The sequence below is a fragment of the Salminus brasiliensis genome, chromosome 14 (genome assembly GCF_030463535.1).
Source record: "Salminus brasiliensis chromosome 14, fSalBra1.hap2, whole genome shotgun sequence".
NCBI lineage: Eukaryota > Metazoa > Chordata > Actinopteri > Characiformes > Bryconidae > Salminus > Salminus brasiliensis.
The window spans coordinates 36,532,385-36,557,869 of record NC_132891.1 but is presented as its reverse complement, the minus strand read 5'-3'; the positions used below and the strand labels follow the sequence as shown (position 1 = coordinate 36,557,869).

Here is a 25,485-nt window from a genome sequence, read left to right as displayed (position 1 = left end):
GGAGTAGCGTGGGTGTAAGGAGTAGTGTGTGTAAGGAGTAGTGTGTGCAGTGAGTGTAAGGAGTAGTGTGTGTAAGGAGTAGTGTGTGCAGTGAGTGTAAGGAGTGCAGTGAGTGTAAGGAGTAGTGTGTGCAGTGAGTGTAAGGAGTGCAGTGAGTGTAAGGAGTGCAGTGAGTGTAAGAAGTAGTGTGTGTAAGGAGTAGTGTGTGCAGTGAGTGTAAGGAGTAGCGTGGGTGTAAGGAGTAGTGTGTGTAAGGAGTAGAGTGTGCAGTGAGTGTAAGGAGTAGCGTGGGTGTAAGGAGTAGTGTGTGTAAGGAGTAGTGTGTGCAGTGTGTGTAAGGAGTACAGTGTGTGTGAGGAGTACAGTGTGTGTAAGGAGTACAGTGAGTGTGAGGAAAACAGTGTGTGTGTGGAGTACAGTGTGTGTAAGGAGAACGGTGTGTGTAAGGAGTAGTGTGTGCAGTGAGTGTAATGAGTAGCGTGGGGGTGAGGAGTAGTGTGTGCAGTGAGTGTAAGGAGTAGCATGGGTGTAAGGAGTAGTGTGTGCAGTGAGTGTAAGGAGTAGCATGGGTGTGAGGAGTAGTGTGTGCAGTGAGTGTAAGGAGTAGCATGGGTGTAAGGAGTAGTGTGTGCAGTGAGTGTAAGGAGTGCAGTGAGTGTAAGGAGTAGCGTGGGTGTGAGGAGCTAGTGGTTGGTGTGGCGCAACAGATAACACCACTACCTGCCACTGAGCTACCACACCATGTGGGAGACTGGGGTTCGATTCCCGGGCTGGGTGACTATGCTGCGCTACACCAATAAGGGTCCTTGGGCAAGACTCCTAACACTACACTGGCCCTCCTCTGTAATATGAGTAGCCTTGTAAGTCGCTCTGGATAAGAGCGTCTGCTAAATGCCATAAATGTAAATGTAAATGAGTAGTGTGTGCAGTGAGTGTAAGGAGTAGCGTGGGTGTAAGGAGTAGTGTGTGCAGTGAGTGTAAGGAGTAGCGTGGGTGTAAGGAGTAGTGTGTGCAGTGAGTGTAAGGAGTGCAGTGAGTGTAAGGAGTAGCGTGGGTGTAAGGAGTAGTGTGTGCAGTGAGTGTAAGGAGTAGTGTGTGCAGTGAGTGTAAGGAGTAGCGTGGGTGTAAGGAGTAGCGTGGGTGTGAGGAGTAGTGTGTGCAGTGAGTGTAAGGAGTAGCATGGGTGTAAGGAGTAGTGTGTGCAGTGAGTGTAAGGAGTAGTGTGTGCAGTGAGTGTAAGGAGTAGCGTGGGTGTAAGGAGTAGCGTGGGTGTGAGGAGTAGTGTGTGCAGTGAGTGTAAGGAGTAGCGTGGGTGTAAGGAGTAGTGTGTGCAGTGAGTGTAAGGAGTAGCATGGGTGTAAGGAGTAGTGTGTGTAAGGAGTAGTGTGTGCAGTGAGTGTAAGGAGTAGCGTGAGTGTAAGGAGTGCAGTGAGTGTAAGAAGTAGTGTGTGTAAGGAGTAGTGTGTGCAGTGACTGTAAGGAGTAGTGTGGGTGTAAGGAGTAGTGTGTGTAAGGAGTAGTGTGTGCAGTGAGTGTAAGGAGTGCAGTGAGTGTAAGGAGTAGTGTGTGCAGTGAGTGTAAGGAGTGCAGTGAGTGTAAGGAGTAGCGTGGGTGTAAGGAGTAGTGTGTGCAGTGAGTGTAAGGAGTAGCGTGGGTGTAAGGAGTAGTGAGTGTAAGGAGTAGCGTGGGTGTAAGGAGTAGTGTGTGCAGTGAGTGTAAGGAGTAGCGTGGGTGTAAGGAGTAGTGTGTGCAGTGAGTGTAAGGAGTAGCGTGGGTGTGAGGAGTAGTGTGTGCAGTGAGTGTAAGGAGTAGCGTGGGTGTAAGGAGTAGTGTGTGCAGTGAGTGTAAGGAGTAGCGTGGGTGTGAGGAGTAGTGTGTGCAGTGAGTGTAAGGAGTGCAGTGAGTGTAAGGAGTAGCGTGTGCAGTGAGTGTAAGGAGTAGCGTGGGTGTGAGGAGTAGTGTGTGCAGTGAGTGTAAGGAGTAGCGTGGGTGTGAGGAGAAGCGTGTGCAGTGAGTGTAAGGAGTAGCGTGTGCAGTGAGTGTAAGGAGTAGCGTGAGTGTAAGGAGTGCAGTGAGTGTAAGAAGTAGTGTGTGTAAGGAGTAGTGTGTGCAGTGAGTGTAAGGAGTAGCGTGGGTGTAAGGAGTAGTGTGTGTAAGGAGTAGTGTGTGCAGTCAGTGTAAGGAGTGCAGTGAGTGTAAGGAGCAGCGTGGGTGTAAGGAGTAGTGTGTGCAGTGAGTGTAAGGAGTAGTGTGTGTAAGGAGTAGTGTGTGCAGTGAGTGTAAGGAGTGCAGTGAGTGTAAGGAGTAGCGTGGGTGTAAGGAGTAGTGTGTGTAAGGAGTAGTGTGTGCAGTGAGTGTAAGGAGTAGCGTGGGTGTAAGGAGTAGTGTGTGTAAGGAGTAGTGTGTGCAGTCAGTGTAAGGAGTGCAGTGAGTGTAAGGAGTAGCGTGGGTGTAAGGAGTAGTGTGTGCAGTGAGTGTAAGGAGTAGCGTGGGTGTAAGGAGTAGTGTGTGTAAGGAGTAGAGTGTGCAGTGAGTGTAAGGAGTAGCGTGGGTGTAAGGAGTAGTGTGTGTAAGGAGTAGTGTGTGCAGTGTGTGTAAGGAGTACAGTGTGTGTGAGGAGTACAGTGTGTGTAAGGAGTACAGTGAGTGTGAGGAAAACAGTGTGTGTGTGGAGTACAGTGTGTGTAAGGAGAACGGTGTGTGTAAGGAGTAGTGTGTGCAGTGAGTGTAATGAGTAGCGTGGGGGTGAGGAGTAGTGTGTGCAGTGAGTGTAAGGAGTAGCATGGGTGTAAGGAGTAGTGTGTGCAGTGAGTGTAAGGAGTAGCATGGGTGTGAGGAGTAGTGTGTGCAGTGAGTGTAAGGAGTAGCATGGGTGTAAGGAGTAGTGTGTGCAGTGAGTGTAAGGAGTGCAGTGAGTGTAAGGAGTAGCGTGGGTGTAAGGAGTAGTGTGTGTAAGGAGTAGTGTGTGCAGTCAGTGTAAGGAGTGCAGTGAGTGTAAGGAGCAGCGTGGGTGTAAGGAGTAGTGTGTGCAGTGAGTGTAAGGAGTAGTGTGTGTAAGGAGTAGTGTGTGCAGTGAGTGTAAGGAGTGCAGTGAGTGTAAGGAGTAGCGTGGGTGTAAGGAGTAGTGTGTGTAAGGAGTAGTGTGTGCAGTGAGTGTAAGGAGTAGCGTGGGTGTAAGGAGTAGTGTGTGTAAGGAGTAGTGTGTGCAGTCAGTGTAAGGAGTGCAGTGAGTGTAAGGAGTAGCGTGGGTGTAAGGAGTAGTGTGTGCAGTGAGTGTAAGGAGTAGCGTGGGTGTAAGGAGTAGTGTGTGTAAGGAGTAGAGTGTGCAGTGAGTGTAAGGAGTAGCGTGGGTGTAAGGAGTAGTGTGTGTAAGGAGTAGTGTGTGCAGTGTGTGTAAGGAGTACAGTGTGTGTGAGGAGTACAGTGTGTGTAAGGAGTACAGTGAGTGTGAGGAAAACAGTGTGTGTGTGGAGTACAGTGTGTGTAAGGAGAACGGTGTGTGTAAGGAGTAGTGTGTGCAGTGAGTGTAATGAGTAGCGTGGGGGTGAGGAGTAGTGTGTGCAGTGAGTGTAAGGAGTAGCGTGGGTGTAAGGAGTAGTGTGTGCAGTGAGTGTAAGGAGTAGCGTGGGTGTAAGGAGTAGTGTGTGCAGTGAGTGTAAGGAGTAGCATGGGTGTAAGGAGTAGTGTGTGCAGTGAGTGTAAGGAGTGCAGTGAGTGTAAGGAGTAGCGTGGGTGTGAGGAGCTAGTGGTTGGTGTGGCGCAACAGATAACACCACTACCTGCCACTGAGCTACCACACCATGTGGGAGACTGGGGTTCGATTCCCGGGCTGGGTGACTATGCTGCGCTACACCAATAAGGGTCCTTGGGCAAGACTCCTAACACTACACTGGCCCTCCTCTGTAATATGAGTAGCCTTGTAAGTCGCTCTGGATAAGAGCGTCTGCTAAATGCCATAAATGTAAATGTAAATGAGTAGTGTGTGCAGTGAGTGTAAGGAGTAGCGTGGGTGTAAGGAGTAGTGTGTGCAGTGAGTGTAAGGAGTAGCGTGGGTGTAAGGAGTAGTGTGTGCAGTGAGTGTAAGGAGTAGCGTGGGTGTAAGGAGTAGTGTGTGCAGTGAGTGTAAGGAGTAGCGTGGGTGTAAGGAGTAGTGTGTGCAGTGAGTGTAAGGAGTAGTGTGTGCAGTGAGTGTAAGGAGTAGCGTGGGTGTAAGGAGTAGCGTGGGTGTGAGGAGTAGTGTGTGCAGTGAGTGTAAGGAGTAGCGTGGGTGTAAGGAGTAGTGTGTGCAGTGAGTGTAAGGAGTAGTGTGTGCAGTGAGTGTAAGGAGTAGCGTGGGTGTAAGGAGTAGCGTGGGTGTGAGGAGTAGTGTGTGCAGTGAGTGTAAGGAGTAGCGTGGGTGTAAGGAGTAGTGTGTGCAGTGAGTGTAAGGAGTAGCGTGGGTGTAAGGAGTAGTGTGTGTAAGGAGTAGTGTGTGCAGTGAGTGTAAGGAGTAGCGTGAGTGTAAGGAGTGCAGTGAGTGTAAGAAGTAGTGTGTGTAAGGAGTAGTGTGTGCAGTGAGTGTAAGGAGTAGTGTGGGTGTAAGGAGTAGTGTGTGTAAGGAGTAGTGTGTGCAGTGAGTGTAAGGAGTGCAGTGAGTGTAAGGAGTAGTGTGTGCAGTGAGTGTAAGGAGTGCAGTGAGTGTAAGGAGTAGCGTGGGTGTGAGGAGTAGTGTGTGCAGTGAGTGTAAGGAGTAGCGTGGGTGTAAGGAGTAGTGTGTGCAGTGAGTGTAAGGAGTAGCGTGGGTGTAAGGAGTAGTGTGTGCAGTGAGTGTAAGGAGTAGCGTGGGTGTGAGGAGTACAGTGTGTGTAAGGAGTAGTGTGTGCAGTGAGTGTAAGGAGTAGTGTGTGTAAGGAGTAGTGTGTGCAGTGAGTGTAAGGAGTAGTGTGTGTAAGGAGTAGTGTGTGCAGTGAGTGTAAGGAGTAGCGTGGGTGTAAGGAGTAGTGTGTGTAAGGAGTAGTGTGTGCAGTGAGTGTAAGGAGTAGTGTGTGTAAGGAGTAGTGTGTGCAGTGAGTGTAAGGAGTGCAGTGAGTGTAAGGAGTAGTGTGTGCAGTGAGTGTAAGGAGTGCAGTGAGTGTAAGGAGTGCAGTGAGTGTAAGAAGTAGTGTGTGTAAGGAGTAGTGTGTGCAGTGAGTGTAAGGAGTAGCGTGGGTGTAAGGAGTAGTGTGTGTAAGGAGTAGAGTGTGCAGTGAGTGTAAGGAGTAGCGTGGGTGTAAGGAGTAGTGTGTGTAAGGAGTAGTGTGTGCAGTGTGTGTAAGGAGTACAGTGTGTGTGAGGAGTACAGTGTGTGTAAGGAGTACAGTGAGTGTGAGGAAAACAGTGTGTGTGTGGAGTACAGTGTGTGTAAGGAGAACGGTGTGTGTAAGGAGTAGTGTGTGCAGTGAGTGTAATGAGTAGCGTGGGGGTGAGGAGTAGTGTGTGCAGTGAGTGTAAGGAGTAGCATGGGTGTAAGGAGTAGTGTGTGCAGTGAGTGTAAGGAGTAGCATGGGTGTGAGGAGTAGTGTGTGCAGTGAGTGTAAGGAGTAGCATGGGTGTAAGGAGTAGTGTGTGCAGTGAGTGTAAGGAGTGCAGTGAGTGTAAGGAGTAGCGTGGGTGTGAGGAGCTAGTGGTTGGTGTGGCGCAACAGATAACACCACTACCTGCCACTGAGCTACCACACCATGTGGGAGACTGGGGTTCGATTCCCGGGCTGGGTGACTATGCTGCGCTACACCAATAAGGGTCCTTGGGCAAGACTCCTAACACTACACTGGCCCTCCTCTGTAATATGAGTAGCCTTGTAAGTCGCTCTGGATAAGAGCGTCTGCTAAATGCCATAAATGTAAATGTAAATGAGTAGTGTGTGCAGTGAGTGTAAGGAGTAGCGTGGGTGTAAGGAGTAGTGTGTGCAGTGAGTGTAAGGAGTAGCGTGGGTGTAAGGAGTAGTGTGTGCAGTGAGTGTAAGGAGTGCAGTGAGTGTAAGGAGTAGCGTGGGTGTAAGGAGTAGTGTGTGCAGTGAGTGTAAGGAGTAGTGTGTGCAGTGAGTGTAAGGAGTAGCGTGGGTGTAAGGAGTAGCGTGGGTGTGAGGAGTAGTGTGTGCAGTGAGTGTAAGGAGTAGCATGGGTGTAAGGAGTAGTGTGTGCAGTGAGTGTAAGGAGTAGTGTGTGCAGTGAGTGTAAGGAGTAGCGTGGGTGTAAGGAGTAGCGTGGGTGTGAGGAGTAGTGTGTGCAGTGAGTGTAAGGAGTAGCGTGGGTGTAAGGAGTAGTGTGTGCAGTGAGTGTAAGGAGTAGCATGGGTGTAAGGAGTAGTGTGTGTAAGGAGTAGTGTGTGCAGTGAGTGTAAGGAGTAGCGTGAGTGTAAGGAGTGCAGTGAGTGTAAGAAGTAGTGTGTGTAAGGAGTAGTGTGTGCAGTGACTGTAAGGAGTAGTGTGGGTGTAAGGAGTAGTGTGTGTAAGGAGTAGTGTGTGCAGTGAGTGTAAGGAGTGCAGTGAGTGTAAGGAGTAGTGTGTGCAGTGAGTGTAAGGAGTGCAGTGAGTGTAAGGAGTAGCGTGGGTGTAAGGAGTAGTGTGTGCAGTGAGTGTAAGGAGTAGCGTGGGTGTAAGGAGTAGTGAGTGTAAGGAGTAGCGTGGGTGTAAGGAGTAGTGTGTGCAGTGAGTGTAAGGAGTAGCGTGGGTGTAAGGAGTAGTGTGTGCAGTGAGTGTAAGGAGTAGCGTGGGTGTGAGGAGTAGTGTGTGCAGTGAGTGTAAGGAGTAGCGTGGGTGTAAGGAGTAGTGTGTGCAGTGAGTGTAAGGAGTAGCGTGGGTGTGAGGAGTAGTGTGTGCAGTGAGTGTAAGGAGTGCAGTGAGTGTAAGGAGTAGCGTGTGCAGTGAGTGTAAGGAGTAGCGTGGGTGTGAGGAGTAGTGTGTGCAGTGAGTGTAAGGAGTAGCGTGGGTGTGAGGAGAAGCGTGTGCAGTGAGTGTAAGGAGTAGCGTGTGCAGTGAGTGTAAGGAGTAGCGTGAGTGTAAGGAGTGCAGTGAGTGTAAGAAGTAGTGTGTGTAAGGAGTAGTGTGTGCAGTGAGTGTAAGGAGTAGCGTGGGTGTAAGGAGTAGTGTGTGTAAGGAGTAGTGTGTGCAGTCAGTGTAAGGAGTGCAGTGAGTGTAAGGAGCAGCGTGGGTGTAAGGAGTAGTGTGTGCAGTGAGTGTAAGGAGTAGTGTGTGTAAGGAGTAGTGTGTGCAGTGAGTGTAAGGAGTGCAGTGAGTGTAAGGAGTAGCGTGGGTGTAAGGAGTAGTGTGTGTAAGGAGTAGTGTGTGCAGTGAGTGTAAGGAGTAGCGTGGGTGTAAGGAGTAGTGTGTGTAAGGAGTAGTGTGTGCAGTCAGTGTAAGGAGTGCAGTGAGTGTAAGGAGTAGCGTGGGTGTAAGGAGTAGTGTGTGCAGTGAGTGTAAGGAGTAGCGTGGGTGTAAGGAGTAGTGTGTGTAAGGAGTAGAGTGTGCAGTGAGTGTAAGGAGTAGCGTGGGTGTAAGGAGTAGTGTGTGTAAGGAGTAGTGTGTGCAGTGTGTGTAAGGAGTACAGTGTGTGTGAGGAGTACAGTGTGTGTAAGGAGTACAGTGAGTGTGAGGAAAACAGTGTGTGTGTGGAGTACAGTGTGTGTAAGGAGAACGGTGTGTGTAAGGAGTAGTGTGTGCAGTGAGTGTAATGAGTAGCGTGGGGGTGAGGAGTAGTGTGTGCAGTGAGTGTAAGGAGTAGCATGGGTGTAAGGAGTAGTGTGTGCAGTGAGTGTAAGGAGTAGCATGGGTGTGAGGAGTAGTGTGTGCAGTGAGTGTAAGGAGTAGCATGGGTGTAAGGAGTAGTGTGTGCAGTGAGTGTAAGGAGTGCAGTGAGTGTAAGGAGTAGCGTGGGTGTGAGGAGCTAGTGGTTGGTGTGGCGCAACAGATAACACCACTACCTGCCACTGAGCTACCACACCATGTGGGAGACTGGGGTTCGATTCCCGGGCTGGGTGACTATGCTGCGCTACACCAATAAGGGTCCTTGGGCAAGACTCCTAACACTACACTGGCCCTCCTCTGTAATATGAGTAGCCTTGTAAGTCGCTCTGGATAAGAGCGTCTGCTAAATGCCATAAATGTAAATGTAAATGAGTAGTGTGTGCAGTGAGTGTAAGGAGTAGCGTGGGTGTAAGGAGTAGTGTGTGCAGTGAGTGTAAGGAGTAGCGTGGGTGTAAGGAGTAGTGTGTGCAGTGAGTGTAAGGAGTAGCGTGGGTGTAAGGAGTAGTGTGTGCAGTGAGTGTAAGGAGTAGCGTGGGTGTAAGGAGTAGTGTGTGCAGTGAGTGTAAGGAGTAGTGTGTGCAGTGAGTGTAAGGAGTAGCGTGGGTGTAAGGAGTAGCGTGGGTGTGAGGAGTAGTGTGTGCAGTGAGTGTAAGGAGTAGCGTGGGTGTAAGGAGTAGTGTGTGCAGTGAGTGTAAGGAGTAGTGTGTGCAGTGAGTGTAAGGAGTAGCGTGGGTGTAAGGAGTAGCGTGGGTGTGAGGAGTAGTGTGTGCAGTGAGTGTAAGGAGTAGCGTGGGTGTAAGGAGTAGTGTGTGCAGTGAGTGTAAGGAGTAGCGTGGGTGTAAGGAGTAGTGTGTGTAAGGAGTAGTGTGTGCAGTGAGTGTAAGGAGTAGCGTGAGTGTAAGGAGTGCAGTGAGTGTAAGAAGTAGTGTGTGTAAGGAGTAGTGTGTGCAGTGAGTGTAAGGAGTAGTGTGGGTGTAAGGAGTAGTGTGTGTAAGGAGTAGTGTGTGCAGTGAGTGTAAGGAGTGCAGTGAGTGTAAGGAGTAGTGTGTGCAGTGAGTGTAAGGAGTGCAGTGAGTGTAAGGAGTAGCGTGGGTGTGAGGAGTAGTGTGTGCAGTGAGTGTAAGGAGTAGCGTGGGTGTAAGGAGTAGTGTGTGCAGTGAGTGTAAGGAGTAGCGTGGGTGTAAGGAGTAGTGAGTGTAAGGAGTAGCGTGGGTGTAAGGAGTAGTGTGTGCAGTGAGTGTAAGGAGTAGCGTGGGTATAAGGAGTAGTGAGTGTAAGGAGTAGCGTGGGTGTAAGGAGTAGTGTGTGCAGTGAGTGTAAGGAGTAGCGTGGGTGTGAGGAGTAGTGTGTGCAGTGAGTGTAAGGAGTAGCGTGGGTGTAAGGAGTAGTGTGTGCAGTGAGTGTAAGGAGTAGCGTGGGTGTGAGGAGTAGTGTGTGCAGTGAGTGTAAGGAGTGCAGTGAGTGTAAGGAGTAGCGTGTGCAGTGAGTGTAAGGAGTAGCGTGGGTGTGAGGAGTAGTGTGTGCAGTGAGTGTAAGGAGTAGCGTGGGTGTGAGGAGAAGCGTGTGCAGTGAGTGTAAGGAGTAGCGTGTGCAGTGAGTGTAAGGAGTAGCGTGAGTGTAAGGAGTGCAGTGAGTGTAAGAAGTAGTGTGTGTAAGGAGTAGTGTGTGCAGTGAGTGTAAGGAGTAGCGTGGGTGTAAGGAGTAGTGTGTGTAAGGAGTAGTGTGTGCAGTCAGTGTAAGGAGTGCAGTGAGTGTAAGGAGCAGCGTGGGTGTAAGGAGTAGTGTGTGCAGTCAGTGTAAGGAGTGCAGTGAGTGTAAGGAGCAGCGTGGGTGTAAGGAGTAGTGTGTGCAGTGAGTGTAAGGAGTAGTGTGTGTAAGGAGTAGTGTGTGCAGTGAGTGTAAGGAGTGCAGTGAGTGTAAGGAGTAGCGTGGGTGTAAGGAGTAGTGTGTGTAAGGAGTAGTGTGTGCAGTGAGTGTAAGGAGTAGCGTGGGTGTAAGGAGTAGTGTGTGTAAGGAGTAGTGTGTGCAGTCAGTGTAAGGAGTGCAGTGAGTGTAAGGAGTAGCGTGGGTGTAAGGAGTAGTGTGTGCAGTGAGTGTAAGGAGTAGCGTGGGTGTAAGGAGTAGTGTGTGTAAGGAGTAGAGTGTGCAGTGAGTGTAAGGAGTAGCGTGGGTGTAAGGAGTAGTGTGTGTAAGGAGTAGTGTGTGCAGTGTGTGTAAGGAGTACAGTGTGTGTGAGGAGTACAGTGTGTGTAAGGAGTACAGTGAGTGTGAGGAAAACAGTGTGTGTGTGGAGTACAGTGTGTGTAAGGAGAACGGTGTGTGTAAGGAGTAGTGTGTGCAGTGAGTGTAATGAGTAGCGTGGGGGTGAGGAGTAGTGTGTGCAGTGAGTGTAAGGAGTAGCATGGGTGTAAGGAGTAGTGTGTGCAGTGAGTGTAAGGAGTAGCATGGGTGTGAGGAGTAGTGTGTGCAGTGAGTGTAAGGAGTAGCATGGGTGTAAGGAGTAGTGTGTGCAGTGAGTGTAAGGAGTGCAGTGAGTGTAAGGAGTAGCGTGGGTGTGAGGAGCTAGTGGTTGGTGTGGCGCAACAGATAACACCACTACCTGCCACTGAGCTACCACACCATGTGGGAGACTGGGGTTCGATTCCCGGGCTGGGTGACTATGCTGCGCTACACCAATAAGGGTCCTTGGGCAAGACTCCTAACACTACACTGGCCCTCCTCTGTAATATGAGTAGCCTTGTAAGTCGCTCTGGATAAGAGCGTCTGCTAAATGCCATAAATGTAAATGTAAATGAGTAGTGTGTGCAGTGAGTGTAAGGAGTAGCGTGGGTGTAAGGAGTAGTGTGTGCAGTGAGTGTAAGGAGTAGCGTGGGTGTAAGGAGTAGTGTGTGCAGTGAGTGTAAGGAGTAGCGTGGGTGTAAGGAGTAGTGTGTGCAGTGAGTGTAAGGAGTAGCGTGGGTGTAAGGAGTAGTGTGTGCAGTGAGTGTAAGGAGTAGTGTGTGCAGTGAGTGTAAGGAGTAGCGTGGGTGTAAGGAGTAGCGTGGGTGTGAGGAGTAGTGTGTGCAGTGAGTGTAAGGAGTAGCGTGGGTGTAAGGAGTAGTGTGTGCAGTGAGTGTAAGGAGTAGTGTGTGCAGTGAGTGTAAGGAGTAGCGTGGGTGTGAGGAGTAGTGTGTGCAGTGAGTGTAAGGAGTAGCGTGGGTGTAAGGAGTAGTGTGTGCAGTGAGTGTAAGGAGTAGCGTGGGTGTAAGGAGTAGTGTGTGTAAGGAGTAGTGTGTGCAGTGAGTGTAAGGAGTAGCGTGAGTGTAAGGAGTGCAGTGAGTGTAAGAAGTAGTGTGTGTAAGGAGTAGTGTGTGCAGTGAGTGTAAGGAGTAGTGTGGGTGTAAGGAGTAGTGTGTGTAAGGAGTAGTGTGTGCAGTGAGTGTAAGGAGTGCAGTGAGTGTAAGGAGTAGTGTGTGCAGTGAGTGTAAGGAGTGCAGTGAGTGTAAGGAGTAGCGTGGGTGTGAGGAGTAGTGTGTGCAGTGAGTGTAAGGAGTAGCGTGGGTGTAAGGAGTAGTGTGTGCAGTGAGTGTAAGGAGTAGCGTGGGTGTAAGGAGTAGTGAGTGTAAGGAGTAGCGTGGGTGTAAGGAGTAGTGTGTGCAGTGAGTGTAAGGAGTAGCGTGGGTATAAGGAGTAGTGAGTGTAAGGAGTAGCGTGGGTGTAAGGAGTAGTGTGTGCAGTGAGTGTAAGGAGTAGCGTGGGTGTGAGGAGTAGTGTGTGCAGTGAGTGTAAGGAGTAGCGTGGGTGTAAGGAGTAGTGTGTGCAGTGAGTGTAAGGAGTAGCGTGGGTGTGAGGAGTAGTGTGTGCAGTGAGTGTAAGGAGTGCAGTGAGTGTAAGGAGTAGCGTGTGCAGTGAGTGTAAGGAGTAGCGTGGGTGTGAGGAGTAGTGTGTGCAGTGAGTGTAAGGAGTAGCGTGGGTGTGAGGAGAAGCGTGTGCAGTGAGTGTAAGGAGTAGCGTGTGCAGTGAGTGTAAGGAGTAGCGTGAGTGTAAGGAGTGCAGTGAGTGTAAGAAGTAGTGTGTGTAAGGAGTAGTGTGTGCAGTGAGTGTAAGGAGTAGCGTGGGTGTAAGGAGTAGTGTGTGTAAGGAGTAGTGTGTGCAGTCAGTGTAAGGAGTGCAGTGAGTGTAAGGAGCAGCGTGGGTGTAAGGAGTAGTGTGTGCAGTGAGTGTAAGGAGTAGTGTGTGTAAGGAGTAGTGTGTGCAGTGAGTGTAAGGAGTGCAGTGAGTGTAAGGAGTAGCGTGGGTGTAAGGAGTAGTGTGTGTAAGGAGTAGTGTGTGCAGTGAGTGTAAGGAGTAGTGTGTGTAAGGAGTAGTGTGTGCAGTGAGTGTAAGGAGTGCAGTGAGTGTAAGGAGTGCAGTGAGTGTAAGAAGTAGTGTGTGTAAGGAGTAGTGTGTGCAGTGAGTGTAAGGAGTAGCGTGGGTGTAAGGAGTAGTGTGTGTAAGGAGTAGTGTGTGCAGTGAGTGTAAGGAGTAGCGTGGGTGTAAGGAGTAGTGTGTGTAAGGAGTAGTGTGTGCAGTCAGTGTAAGGAGTGCAGTGAGTGTAAGGAGTAGCGTGGGTGTAAGGAGTAGTGTGTGCAGTGAGTGTAAGGAGTAGCGTGGGTGTAAGGAGTAGTGTGTGTAAGGAGTAGAGTGTGCAGTGAGTGTAAGGAGTAGCGTGGGTGTAAGGAGTAGCGTGGGTGTAAGGAGTAGTGTGTGTAAGGAGTAGTGTGTGCAGTGTGTGTAAGGAGTACAGTGTGTGTGAGGAGTACAGTGTGTGTAAGGAGTACAGTGAGTGTGAGGAAAACAGTGTGTGTGTGGAGTACAGTGTGTGTAAGGAGAACGGTGTGTGTAAGGAGTAGTGTGTGCAGTGAGTGTAATGAGTAGCGTGGGGGTGAGGAGTAGTGTGTGCAGTGAGTGTAAGGAGTAGCATGGGTGTAAGGAGTAGTGTGTGCAGTGAGTGTAAGGAGTAGCATGGGTGTGAGGAGTAGTGTGTGCAGTGAGTGTAAGGAGTAGCATGGGTGTAAGGAGTAGTGTGTGCAGTGAGTGTAAGGAGTGCAGTGAGTGTAAGGAGTAGCGTGGGTGTGAGGAGTAGTGTGTGCAGTGAGTGTAAGGAGTAGCGTGGGTGTGAGGAGTAGTGTGTGCAGTGAGTGTAAGGAGTGCAGTGAGTGTAAGGAGTAGCGTGAGTGTAAGGAGTGCAGTGAGTGTAAGGAGTAGCGTGGGTGTAAGGAGTAGTGTGTGCAGTGAGTGTAAGGAGTGCAGTGAGTGTAAGGAGTAGCGTGAGTGTAAGGAGTAGTGTGGGTGTGAGGAGTAGTGTGTGCAGTGAGTGTAAGGAGTAGCGTGGGTGTAAGGAGTAGTGTGTGCAGTGAGTGTAAGGAGTAGTGTGGGTGTAAGGAGTAGTGTGTGCAGTGAGTGTAAGGAGTAGCGTGGGTGTGAGGAGTAGTGTGTGCAGTGAGTGTAAGGAGTAGCGTGGGTGTGAGGAGTAGTGTGTGCAGTGAGTGTAAGGAGTAGCGTGGGTGTGAGGAGTAGTGTGTGCAGTGAGTGTAAGGAGTGCAGTGAGTGTAAGGAGTAGTGTGTGTAAGGAGTAGTGTGTGTAAGGAGTAGTGTGTGCAGTGAGTGTAAGGAGTGCAGTGAGTGTAAGGAGTAGTGTGTGTAAGGAGTACAGTGTGTGTAAGGAGTACAGTGTGTGTGGAGTATAGTGTGTGTGTGAGGAAAACAGTGTGTGTGAGGAGTAGTGTGTGCAGTGTGTGTAAGGAGTACAGTGTGTGTGGAGTACAGTGTGTGTGTGAGGAAAACAGTGTGTGTGAGGAGTACAGTGTATGTGTGTGTGAGGAAAACAGTGTGTGTAAGGAGTACAGTGTGTGTGTGTGTGTGTGTGTGTGAGGAGTATAGTGTGTGTGTAAGGAGTACACACACACAATTCCGGTGAAGGAGAGGAATCGGAAAGCGAATTCTTGGCATATCTCAGATAGTTCGTTTTCAAACGCAAACGAGGCAATACTGTCCTCATGCAATGCAAAATGTGCCTACCCTGCTGAACAGAGCGGTCAGCTTTCAAAACTTCCACATCAAACCTGTGAAAGCATGTGGTGGTAAGGAGAGAATATGCACATTTGCCTATGTAACTCAAACGTTATATTTATTGTTTGGTTAAAACCTTCCTCCATGTAAAATGTGCCTTCATGATATCAATTCGTTTGGCAATTTGTCTCATGAAATGTATAATAGACTAGCTCCTGGGTTGTTAACTGTAACATAAACTAGAGCTTTGGCTGGACAGTAATAGCCCTTAAAAATAACAGCTAGAATGGCAACACGTGTTTCAGTGCTAGGTTTATTTAAGTTGTCATGGAACCAGCACTGACCAGGCGAAGGTCGCCTTTTTCGTATCCCGTCTCGCTGGAGAAGCTCTGGATTGGGCCAGCGCCACCTGGGAGGAGCTTAGCGTCCCCAAGGGGGGCTCACGCCGGTCGACCTGCTGCTGTGGCTGGAGCAAGGCTTGAGCAGTCAAGTCATGTCAGCGGCCCTGCCCGCCTCTCAAGCCACGTCGGCGGCCCTGCCCGCCTCTGTTCATGATTCGGCAGTGGCATCTGCGCCTCCTATCAGGCAAGCAGTGCCAGTTGCCTGAGTTCCGGCCATGGTGGTGTTTGCTGCCCTGATGGCTACGGCCACGGTGCCCCCAGCGTCGGCCCCTGCAAAGCAGATGGCGCCCTCTGCTTCGTCCCCTGCTAAGTGGACAACGCCCTCTGCTTCGTCCCCTGCTAAGTGGACAACGCCCTCTGCTTCGACCCCTGCTAAGTGGATGGCGCCCTCCGTGGGGGTACTGTCAGGTCTACGTCCCCGAGCCCTGCTGGTGTTGTTTGGGTCTAGCATTATCTCCCCCTGAACTAATTCTGCTAAACTACAAGCACAATTCCTGCTTTACTCTCAAATTGCAGCTCTAAAACAAACTTTTTTCAAAACACCACACACAATTGTCTTGAAGAAAATCTCTTGTTTTCACAAGGAACACACTGTTATTCAAAACTCTAAAGTTAATTGCCCTACTATGCACACTGACTCCTCACATGGGCAAACACTTAACACACATGTTTACACTTAGCAATCAGAGCTTTAGCATAAAAGGGCAACAGGTGAGCTCTTCTGTTTTGGAGCAATGGATGCCAACGTTGGAAACAGAGGCAGAGCCAGAGCCAGAGGAGTGAGAGTAAGAGGAGGACGATGGGGAGGACGAGGACGAGGACGAGGACGAGGACAAGGACGAGGACGAGGACGAGGAAGGCCAAGGACCATAATTTTTGATGAGATCCGAGCCACTTTGGTTGACCATTTGAGTACAAAGAGTACAGCCAAATTTGAGCAGGTACACTGTAGCATTCATCATCCGACTTTCCGCAGTGAGAACAGGTAAGAAATCTACTCTCAGTAGAAAACTGCCTGTGGACTGTTCTGTAGGACACTGTGTTTCAAGTATTTGGGAAATGTATTCCTACACTGTATTTACAGTACTGTACTCTTTGCATTGCAGAACTGAAAGATTACCAACACAAGGTGGACGGGGACCTCTTCTGTCTCCTGAACAGGAAACAGAGATCAGGAACATGGTTCTAGAAAATAACACCATTACCTTACAGCAAATACAAAGAAAAATAATAGAAAAAAAAAGAGATATTTCAAAATATTGATAGGGTATGCTTATCAACGCTGGACCGTGTCTTACGCAGAAATAATTTGAGGATGAAGCAGGTCTACAGGGTGCCATTTGATCGCAATCCTGAGTCAAAGGATTTCGATATAACTATGTACCGGTACGTCCTATACATTCCCACGATTGATGCATCAACACTGTATAAATTATATGTATTTCTGTCTATTATATTGTAATCATAATGATTGTGCTTCACAATAGTGACGGCTCCATGTCTACTTCTGATATGGTCATGTGTGTTTCAGAGAGTCCTTGAGCTGCAGTGGCGCACCAGTTTATCTTCATTGATGAGGTTGGATTTAACCTCACAGAAAGACAAAGGAGGGGAAGGAATATCGTCGGCCAGCGTGCCATTGTTAAAGTCCCTGGCCAGCGCGGAGGGAACATCACAATGTGTTCCAGTGATGACCCACCATGGCGTCATCCATCACCATGCTACCCTTGGCCCCTACAACACTGCCCATCTGATCACATTCCTGGACACCCGACACAACACACTCATTCCCTCAGATCAGATAGACGGCCCAGAGCAGCTCAGGTATGCTGTCATTTGGGACAACGTAAGTTTCCACCAGGCTGCTCTGGTTCATAACTGGTTCACTGGCCACCCACGCTTTGTGTGTACGACCTAAATTCACAAACGCGTATACCCCTTCTCCAAGCTATGGAAGACGCATTTGGAGATATAGCAGTTGATGCTTTTCATGGCTGGATTCGCCATGCTAGGCCATATTCTCCCCACTGCTTGGCCAGGGAAAACATTGCTCGTGATGTAGATGAGGTGCTGTGGCCAGACCCAAACAGAAGAGAGGATGCATGTTTTTTCACTCTAACTGTATACAGTAAATTCTTCTGTATGTAGACTGTATGTGCAACTTTGTGTTGGTTGGGATGTACACTGTGTACAATGTTTTTGAGGGAAAAATAAAAAATATTTGTTACCGTGTATTTGTGTGTTCTGAGTACAAAAACAATATTCTAAAATATTTTACAACACACTTATGTTTGTACTGTCTGTAGTGAGTGTAACACTGAACAAAAAAAGGCCTAAGTCATTATGATGAATGGAGATGAAGTGTTTTTCATTGAGCACATCAGTGTTCAACTGGTTTTATAAATGTCTGTTCACATAATGGTTTGTGTCATCTGAAAACAAAATACCATTTTGAGAAGAGATAACACTGTTTTGAATGTAAATTTTCATTTTGCAGGAGAATTGAGGGGTTTTGCCCATTGTGTGTGTGTTTTTCGATTTGTGTGTAGAGTTCTGAGAGTATGAGGCATGCTTTCAGAAAATGTGTGTAAACAATCAAGAAAAACTGTAACTAGCATTTAAAGACTTCACTGCAGCACTGAATCCTCAATGCAGAGTGATCTCCAGACCCACACTTAAGAACAGAATTGCAGAAGCTGCTGGTCAAATGAAGACAAAAATTATATCATACTTTAGTAATGTCAACTATATCAGCACTACCACAGATTGTTGGTCTACATACCAGTGAAGCTACATAGGTGTCACATGCCACTGGATTGATGAGGAGACCTGTAAGGTATGTGTGTAAGGAGTACAGTGTGTGTGTGTGTGTGTGTGTGTGTGTGTGTGTGTAAAGAGTAGAGTCTGCAGTGTGTAAGGTGTACAGTGTGCAGTGTGTTTGTGTGTGTAATGAGTACATTGTATAGTATGTGAGGAGAACTGTGTGTGTGTGTGTGTGAGAAGAACAGTCTGTGTGTGTGTGGAGGTGTGTATGAGGAGTAGAGTGTGTGTGTGTGTGTGCGAGGAGTGAGGAGTAGAATGTGTGTGTGTGAGGAGTACAGTGTGTGTAAGGAGTAGAGTGTGTGTGTAAGAAGTAGTGTGTATGTGTGTGTGAGGAATAGAGTGTGAGGAGTAGAATGTGTGTGTGTGAGGAGTACAGTGTGTGTGAGAAGTGAGGAGTAGAGTGTGTGTGTATAAGGAGTAGTGTGTGTGTGAGAAGTGAGGAGTATAGTGTGTGTATAAGGAGTAGTGTGTGTGTGTGTGGGGAGTAGAGTGTAAGGTAGGAGTAGAATGTGTGTGTGTGTGAGGAGTACAGTGTGTGTAAGGAATAGTGTGTGTGTGTGTGAGGAGGAGTGTGTAAAATTCAGATACTTACTTTACTGTCAGGTGAGGAAATTTCTGCTTCAGCTGAGAGATCTTCTGCAGTCCTGACTCTGTTATCTGATTACCGTTCAGATCCAGCTGTGTTAAAGCTGATGAGGGGTTCTCTGTAAGAGCTGAAGTCAGAGCAGCACAGCCTGTATCTGTGATAACGCAGTAAGACAACCTGCAGAGAGAAGAAGAAGAACATCTCATTAACATCTGATCTTCACTCAGTCCTCCTCACTGTTTACCGTGATGAACCACAGTGACCGCACATTGATAACCAGCTCCCTCACACATTACTGCTCTCTGAGGTAAACATCAGTCAGTATCAATCAACCACTACAGTCCAGCTTTAATTTTCTTTAGGAGGAGATCCCGTGCCGTCAGTTCCTGGAAGATTCAGTAGAAGGAAGACTCATCGTCCATTTCTCAGAAATGAAGAGTGAAAATGACTCAAACACACAACCAGCTGAACCCCTTCATCTACAGTCTCTGTACTGATGAGGAGCATTTCTTACACACTCTACATCATGAGGTCAGACATCTTGAGACCCGGGACAATGTCACGCTGACTGGAGACCTAGAGTCCAGGAGAGGAACAGTCAACAAAGTTCTAGACTCCAGAACATTTATTTAATCAGACTTTCATTCACTGCAACGGTATCTGTACTCAGAGAAACTGTCCTGAACTCCCTTATACAGATCACCGATCTCAGCCCCTCTGACACCAACCCCACTGATATCAGCCCCTCTGACACCAACCCCACTGATATCAGCCCCTCTGACACCGACCCCACTGATCTCAGCCCCTCTGACACCAACCCCACTGATATCAGCCCCTCTGACACTGACCCCACTGATCTCAGCCCCTCTGACACCGAACCCACTGATCTCAGCCCCTCTGACACCGACCCCACTGATATCAGCCCCTCTAACACAAAACCCCCTGATATCAGCCCCTCTGACACCGACCCCACTGATATCAGCCCCTCTGACACCGACCCCACTGATATCAGCCCCTCTGACATCAACCCCACTGATCTCAGCCCCTCTGACATCAACCCCACTGATCTCAGCCCCTCTGACATCAACCCCACTGATATCAGCCCCTCTGACATCAACCCCACTGATATCAGCCCCTCTGACATCGACCCCACTGATATCAGCCCCTCTGACATCGACCCCACTGATATCAGCCCCTCTGACATCAACACCACTGATATCAGCCCCTCTGACACCAACCCCACTGATATCAGCCCCTCTGACACCAAACCCACTGATATCAGCCCCTCTGACACCAACCCCACTGATATCAGCCCCTCTGACACCGACCCCACTGATATCAGCCCCTCTGACACTAACCCTACTGATATCAGCCCCTCTGACACCGACCCCACTGATATCAGCCCCTCTGACACCAACCCCACTGATATCAGCCCCTCTGACACCGACCCCACTGATCTCAGCCCCTCTGACACCGACCCCACTGATATCAGCCCCTCTGACACCAACCCCACTGATATCAGCCCCTCTGACATCAATCCCACTGATATCAGCCCCTCTGACACCAACCCCTCTGATCTCAGCCCCTCTGACACCAACCCCACTGATCTCAGCCCCTCTGACACCAACCCCTCTGACACCGACCCCACTGATCTCAGCCCCTCTGACACCAACCCCACTGATATGAGCACCCTCTGACACCGACCCCACTGATCTCAGCCCCTCTGACACCAACCCCACTGATATCAGCCCCTCTGACATCAACCCCACTGATCTCAGCCCCTCTCACACCAACCCCACTGATCTCAGCCCCTCTGACATCAACCCCACTGATCTCAGCCCCTCTGACACCAACACCACTGATATCAGCCCCTCTGACACCGACCCCACTGATATCAGCCCCTCTGACATCAACCCCACTGATATCAGCCCCTCTGACACCGACCCCACTGATATCAGCCCCTCTGACATCAACCCCACTGATATCAGCCCCTCTGACACCGACCCCACTGATCTCAGCCCCTCTGACATCGACCCCACTGATCTCAGTCCCTCTGACACCGACCCCACTGATATCAGCCCCTCTGACACCGACCCCACTGATCTCAGCCCCTCTAACACCAACCCCACTGATATCAGCCCCTCTGACACCGACCCCACTGATATCAGCCCCTCTGACATCAACCCCACTGATTTCAGCCCCTCTGACACCGACCCCACTGATCTCAGCCCCTCTGACACCGACCCCACTGATATCAGCCCCTCTGACATCAACCCCACTGATATCAGCCCCTCTGACATCAACCCCACTGAATTCAGCCCCTTTGACATCAACCCCACTGATCTCAGACCCTCTGACACCGACCCCACTGAAATCAGCCCCTCTGACACCGACCCCACTGATCTCAGCCCCTCTGACATCAACCCCACTGATATCAGCCCCTCTGACACCGACCCCACTGATATCAGCCCCTCTGACATCAACCCCACTGATATCAGCCCCTCTGACACCGACCCCACTGATCTCAGACCCTCTGACACCGACCCCACTGAAATCAGCCCCTCTGACACCGACCCCACTGATATCAGCCCCTCTGACACCAACCCCACTGATATCAGCCCCTCTGACACCAACCCCACTGATATCAGCCCCTCTGACATCAACACCACTGATATCAGCCCCTCTGACACCAACCCCACTGATCTCAGCCCCTCTGACATCAACTCCACTGATATCAGCCCCTCTGACACCGACCCCACTGATCTCAGCCCCTCTGACACCGACCCCACTGATCTCAGCCCCTTTGACATCAACCCCACTGATCTCAGACCCTCTGACACCGACCCCACTGATCTCAGCCCCTCTGACACCGACCCTACTGATCTCAGCCCCTCTGACACCAACCCCTCTGACACCGACCCCACTGATCTCAGCCCCTCTGATATCAGCTATTAGTGCTTTCACTGTCAGACCACAGCCCCCACGTTCAGATCACTGTCAGATCAACGTTTATCTAATAAGAATCAGACAGCATAACCCAGTGACAGACAGTCTCCTTTGGGACAAAGACACATTCTTCGTTTATATAAAGAGATTAAAGTCCACACTCCAGTTGTTAAATTAAATATTTGGGGTGTCATGGCTTGGGCAGGTATGGCGAGCCTCTCTTCACTGATGATAGGGCAGTGGTGGCTCAGCGGTTAGAGTTCTATTGATAACAGGGTTGTGGGTTTGATTCACGGACTCAGCAAGCTGCCACTGTTGGGCCCTTGAGCAAGGCCCTTTACCCTCTCTGCTCCCCGGGCGCTGGAGTTGGCTGCCCACCGCTCTGGGTGTGTGTGTACTCACTGTCTCTAGTTCACTAGTGTGTATGTGTGTTCACTACAGATGGGTTAAATGCGGAGGACACATTTCGCTGTACAGTGACAAATACATGCACCTTTACCTTTATTACCTTACCTGCTAAAGGCAGCAGTAAGGTGGATTCTGAGCTGTAGAGGAATATCTGATCTACTTAAGTTCCAGTAAAGACCTCCAAACTCACTGGGTGGAGCTTCATTCTACAGCAAGATAATGACCCCAAACACACTGCAGAGAAACACGGGTGTCTTTCAAAGTGGATAATGTAGAGTTCAGCCAGTCACCTGATTTAAAGAGAACACTTAAGAGAACAAGAACCTCAGACAAGCAAGAGGACTGAAGACAGCTGCATTGGAGGATCAGCACACCATCACCAGCATCACAGACTTCAGGCAGTCACTGCAGGAAAGATCCCAAACATTATGGATGGTGGATGTACTTTAAATCAACTGAGGAGAGAGACAGGGAGAGACAGAGCTGGGGTTCTACGTTCTAAACAACTGCAGCAGCAAAAATGTGTGACCTCCTAAACCTTTAAACTTTTGTTGATTTTTTTTACAACAGCAAACAACAGTTAAAACTCAAGGAGCCATATGGGGAGGACATCCAGGAGATCACACACTGCATGATGGACTACATGAACATTGTTGTTCCTGTTAAAACTGTGTGCTGCTTCGATAACAACAAGCCCTGGATAACCAGCAGTGTTAAAGGCCTTCTGAACAAGAAGAAGAGAGCCTTTAAAGACAACAACCAAAGGGTGGAGCAGAAAGTGAGGGAAAATAACATGAGGGAGATATGGAACGGTATAAAGACCATCACAGGCTGTAAGCAGAAGATGAACAGTGCCACAGATGGAGATGTAGAGAGAGACAATGCTCTACTTCAAACGTGGAATTCTTAACTAATATTTCTGATCAGGGAATCATCATACTCCTAGAAACATGGTGTTTTAGCAAGAGGTCAGCCATTTCCAGGCCCAGGGCAATGTCATGATTATTGGAGATTTAAATGTCAGAACAGGAGAGCAGAACAATGTCATTGACTCCACTGGCAACAAATATTTATTTATTTCATTTATTTTTAACCAGACCGTCATTAACTTCAGCACTGTATGCCCTCAGAGAAACAGTCCTGATCATGTCCTGAACAGGAACGGTAAAGAGCTGGTGCGCCTCGCTGGTGTCGATCCTCAGGTCTGTATATAATTAATGATAGGATCCTAAGGGGACTTTCTAGAGAGGTTTAGGTAATGCTCAGCTCTTGTAGCTAGTGTAGTCATAGTGTAATCACAGCTACCACTTTCAGATCACTGTCAGATCAATTGTATCTTTAAAGAATCAGTCAGAATCAAACAATGAAAACATGAACACACCCTGACCACATATCTCCTTACTGTCCGAGATATAAAGCAGTAGCAGATCCTCACCAAATACACCAAAAACTCAGTGACCACAGCCTGGCCATCCAGAGAGGCAGTTCCTAGATCCCAAGAGGGGAGAGAGTGAGTGGTCACTGCACTTTCTCCTAAACTGCCCCAAATATGAACCAATCAGAGCTAAATATTTTAATGAGTTTGAGAAAGATTAGGGCAGTTTCAGAGCCCTGAGAGAGAGCCAGAACCTAGCCATTATATTAGGAGAGGATTCATCAGCCTCCACTGCAGCCAAATACGTGTATGAGAGACAGAGAAAGAAAGTGAGTGAGAGAGAGAGAGAGAGAGACCCAGTCCAGTAAGGGACCGTGACAGTCCTGCTGGCCAGGAGTGATAGTGACCTTGGGAAAAGGGTCATCCTCAACAGGGATGAGCAAACCCGCACCATGGTCTGTTAGCATCACTCTTTCGTCTGAGGAAAGCTCTGACCTCCAGCGCTGTAGAAGCTGGTCCATGACGCAGAGTGGCCGCACCCCCAAATGCACGGGAGCAAGCCTGGCCAGGTCATAGGCCTCCAAGAACTCACATAGTAACCTACTGGAGGCATTGTGGAGTTCCAAGTGGTTTTTGTCCAGGTTGTCAGCTGTAAGGTTAAAATCCCCACCCAGGACTAAAATCAGTAAAACCACAGTCAGAGATCAGACTGCTCAGCCTGTCTAAAACACCCTCCTCTCCACTCCTTCAGGAGGAGCATCAACACAGATCAACACAAAGCCCTAGTTCTCAAAACAGGCTGAACTCTGAGCAGCCTCCCAGGTAAGATCTCACCAACTGTGTACATCAACTGTGTACGAGCAGGGAATAAGACTATTAGCAAATGAAAGCCCAACACCACCCCTTACACTGGAGTTACTACTTAAAATGACCAGCCCGTCCCCCCCTTAGCCCAGTCAACAGCATTAGCGTCATCGCTGTGTGTCTCCTGGAGAAAGAACACATCAGCTCACTTCTGCTTCACCGTGCTTCATCGTCAAGTTGTGTTTCCAGGCCAACGTGCAACAACATTTGTGATTTTGTAATAGTGATCACACAAAGAGCACCAGCAACTCAGTGAACAGTTCGGCACACGGAGGACTTTTGGACATGAAAAAAGTCTCCCATCACAGACTGGAAACTCCAAGTTGCAAAAAAATGCAGTGCTATCAGGAGCTGTAACGCTGCAGGTAACGCATGGTTACGCTGTGTGGAGTGGCCGGGATCTTCTATCTCACTGCTGATTTCATAAACTGAACGACGGTCAAATCTGTACTCTCTTAAATGGTCATCACTCAGATGGTCTAGAGGAGTTTCGATAGTGGGGGTGCAGAGGAGCAGAACTGGAGTGAGCTGGTCTTTAAGAACTACACCACTCTGAATCAGGTGGTTCGCTTGTTCCACCGTAGAGAGAGAGGGAGTGTGTGTGTGTGTGTGTGTGTGTGTGATCTGCATCCATCAGTAACAGATGATCTTACCTCAGTGTCTCCAGTTTACAGTGTTCACTCTTCAGTCCCTCACTGAGCTTCTTCACTCCTGAATCCTGCAGATTATTCTCACTCAGGTTCAGATCTTTCAGTGAGTTCACTGAGCTGAGAACTGAGGCCAGATCTGAACAGCTTTCCTCTGTGAGAGCACACCTTTCCAGACTGGGAGAGAAAAGACACATCAGAAACACTCACTCTCTCACTCCCTCTCATACTCTCACTCACTCTCTCTCTCTGATACTCTCACTCATACTCTGACACACTATCACTCTCTCAAACTTTCTCACTGGCTCTCTCTCTCATACTCTCACTTACGCTCTCATACTCTCACTTTCTCTCTCTCTCTCATAATCTAACTCACTTTCTCTCTCTCTCCCTCTCACCCTTTCTCATACTCTCACTCTCTCATACTTTTACTTACTCTCTCTCATTCTCTCACTCTCTCTCAATCTCTCACTAACTCTCATTCTCACTTACTCTCTTTTATTCTCTCACTCTCTCTCACTTCTCTCTCATTCTCACTTAATCTCTCTCATTCTCACTTGCTCTCTCTCATTCTCTCACTTACTCTCTTTTATTCTCTCTCTCATTCTCTCACTTACTCTCTTTTATTCTCTCTCTCATTCTCTCACCCACTCTCTCTCATTCTCTCTTATTCTCTCACTTACTCTCTCTCATTCTCTCACTCTCTCTCATTCTTTCACTTACTTTCTCTCATTCTCTCACTTTCTCTCATTCTCTCACTTACTCTCTTTTATTCTCTCTCTCATTCTCTCACTTACTCTCTCTCATTCTCTCACTTACTCTCTCTTATTCTCTCTCATTCTCACTTACTCTCTTTTAATCTCTCTCTCATTCTCACTTACTCTCTCTCATTCTCTCACTTACGCTCTTTTATTCTCTCTGTCATTCTCCCACTTACTCTTTAATACTCTCTCATTCTCTCAATCACTCTCTCTCATTCTCTCTCATTCTTTCACTTACTTTCTCATTCTCTCACTTACTCTCTTTCATTCTCTCACTTACTCTCTTTTATTCTCCCGCTCATTCTCCCACTTACTCTCTCATTCTCTCTCTCATTCTCACTTACTCTCTTTTATTCTCTCTCTCATTCTCTCACTTACTCTCTCTCATTTTCTCACTTACTGTCTCTCATTCTCTCACTTACTCTCTTTTATTCTCCCACTTACTCTCTCATTCTCACTTACTCTCTTTTATTCTCTCTCTCATTCTCTCACTTACTCTCTCTCATTTTCTCACTTACTGTCTCTCATTCTCTCACTTACTCTCTTTTATTCTCCCACTTACTCTTTCATTCTCTCTCTCATTCTCACTTACTCTCTTTTATTCTCTCTCATTCTCTCACTTACTCTCTTTTATTCTCTCTCATTCTCTCACTTACTCTCTTATTCTCTCTCTCATTCTCACTTACTCTCTTTTATTCTCCCACTTACTCTTTCATTCTCTCTCTCATTCTCACTTACTCTCTTTTATTCTCTCTCATTCTCTCACTTACTCTCTTTTATTCTCTCTCATTCTCTCACTTACTCTCTTATTCTCTCTCTCATTCTCACTTACTCTCTTTTATTCTCTCTCTCATTCTCTCACTTACTCTCTCTCATTTTCTCACT

General features: G+C 48.5%; 1 protein-coding gene across 2 annotated transcripts in view; it reads right to left on the bottom strand.

Annotated features, from left to right (window-relative positions):
- Positions 1 to 25,485, bottom strand: part of LOC140577234 (ribonuclease inhibitor-like) — a 237,155-nt gene that overhangs the window by 132,029 nt on the left and 79,641 nt on the right. For both annotated transcript variants that reach the window (XM_072697104.1, XM_072697103.1), the window contains exons 13-14: positions 23,846 to 24,016; positions 17,606 to 17,776 (exon numbers count right to left, since the gene is read on the bottom strand). In XM_072697104.1, the coding sequence (XP_072553205.1) occupies positions 17,606 to 17,776; positions 23,846 to 24,016 (342 nt within the window). The remainder of the gene's footprint in view (positions 1 to 17,605; positions 17,777 to 23,845; positions 24,017 to 25,485) is intronic.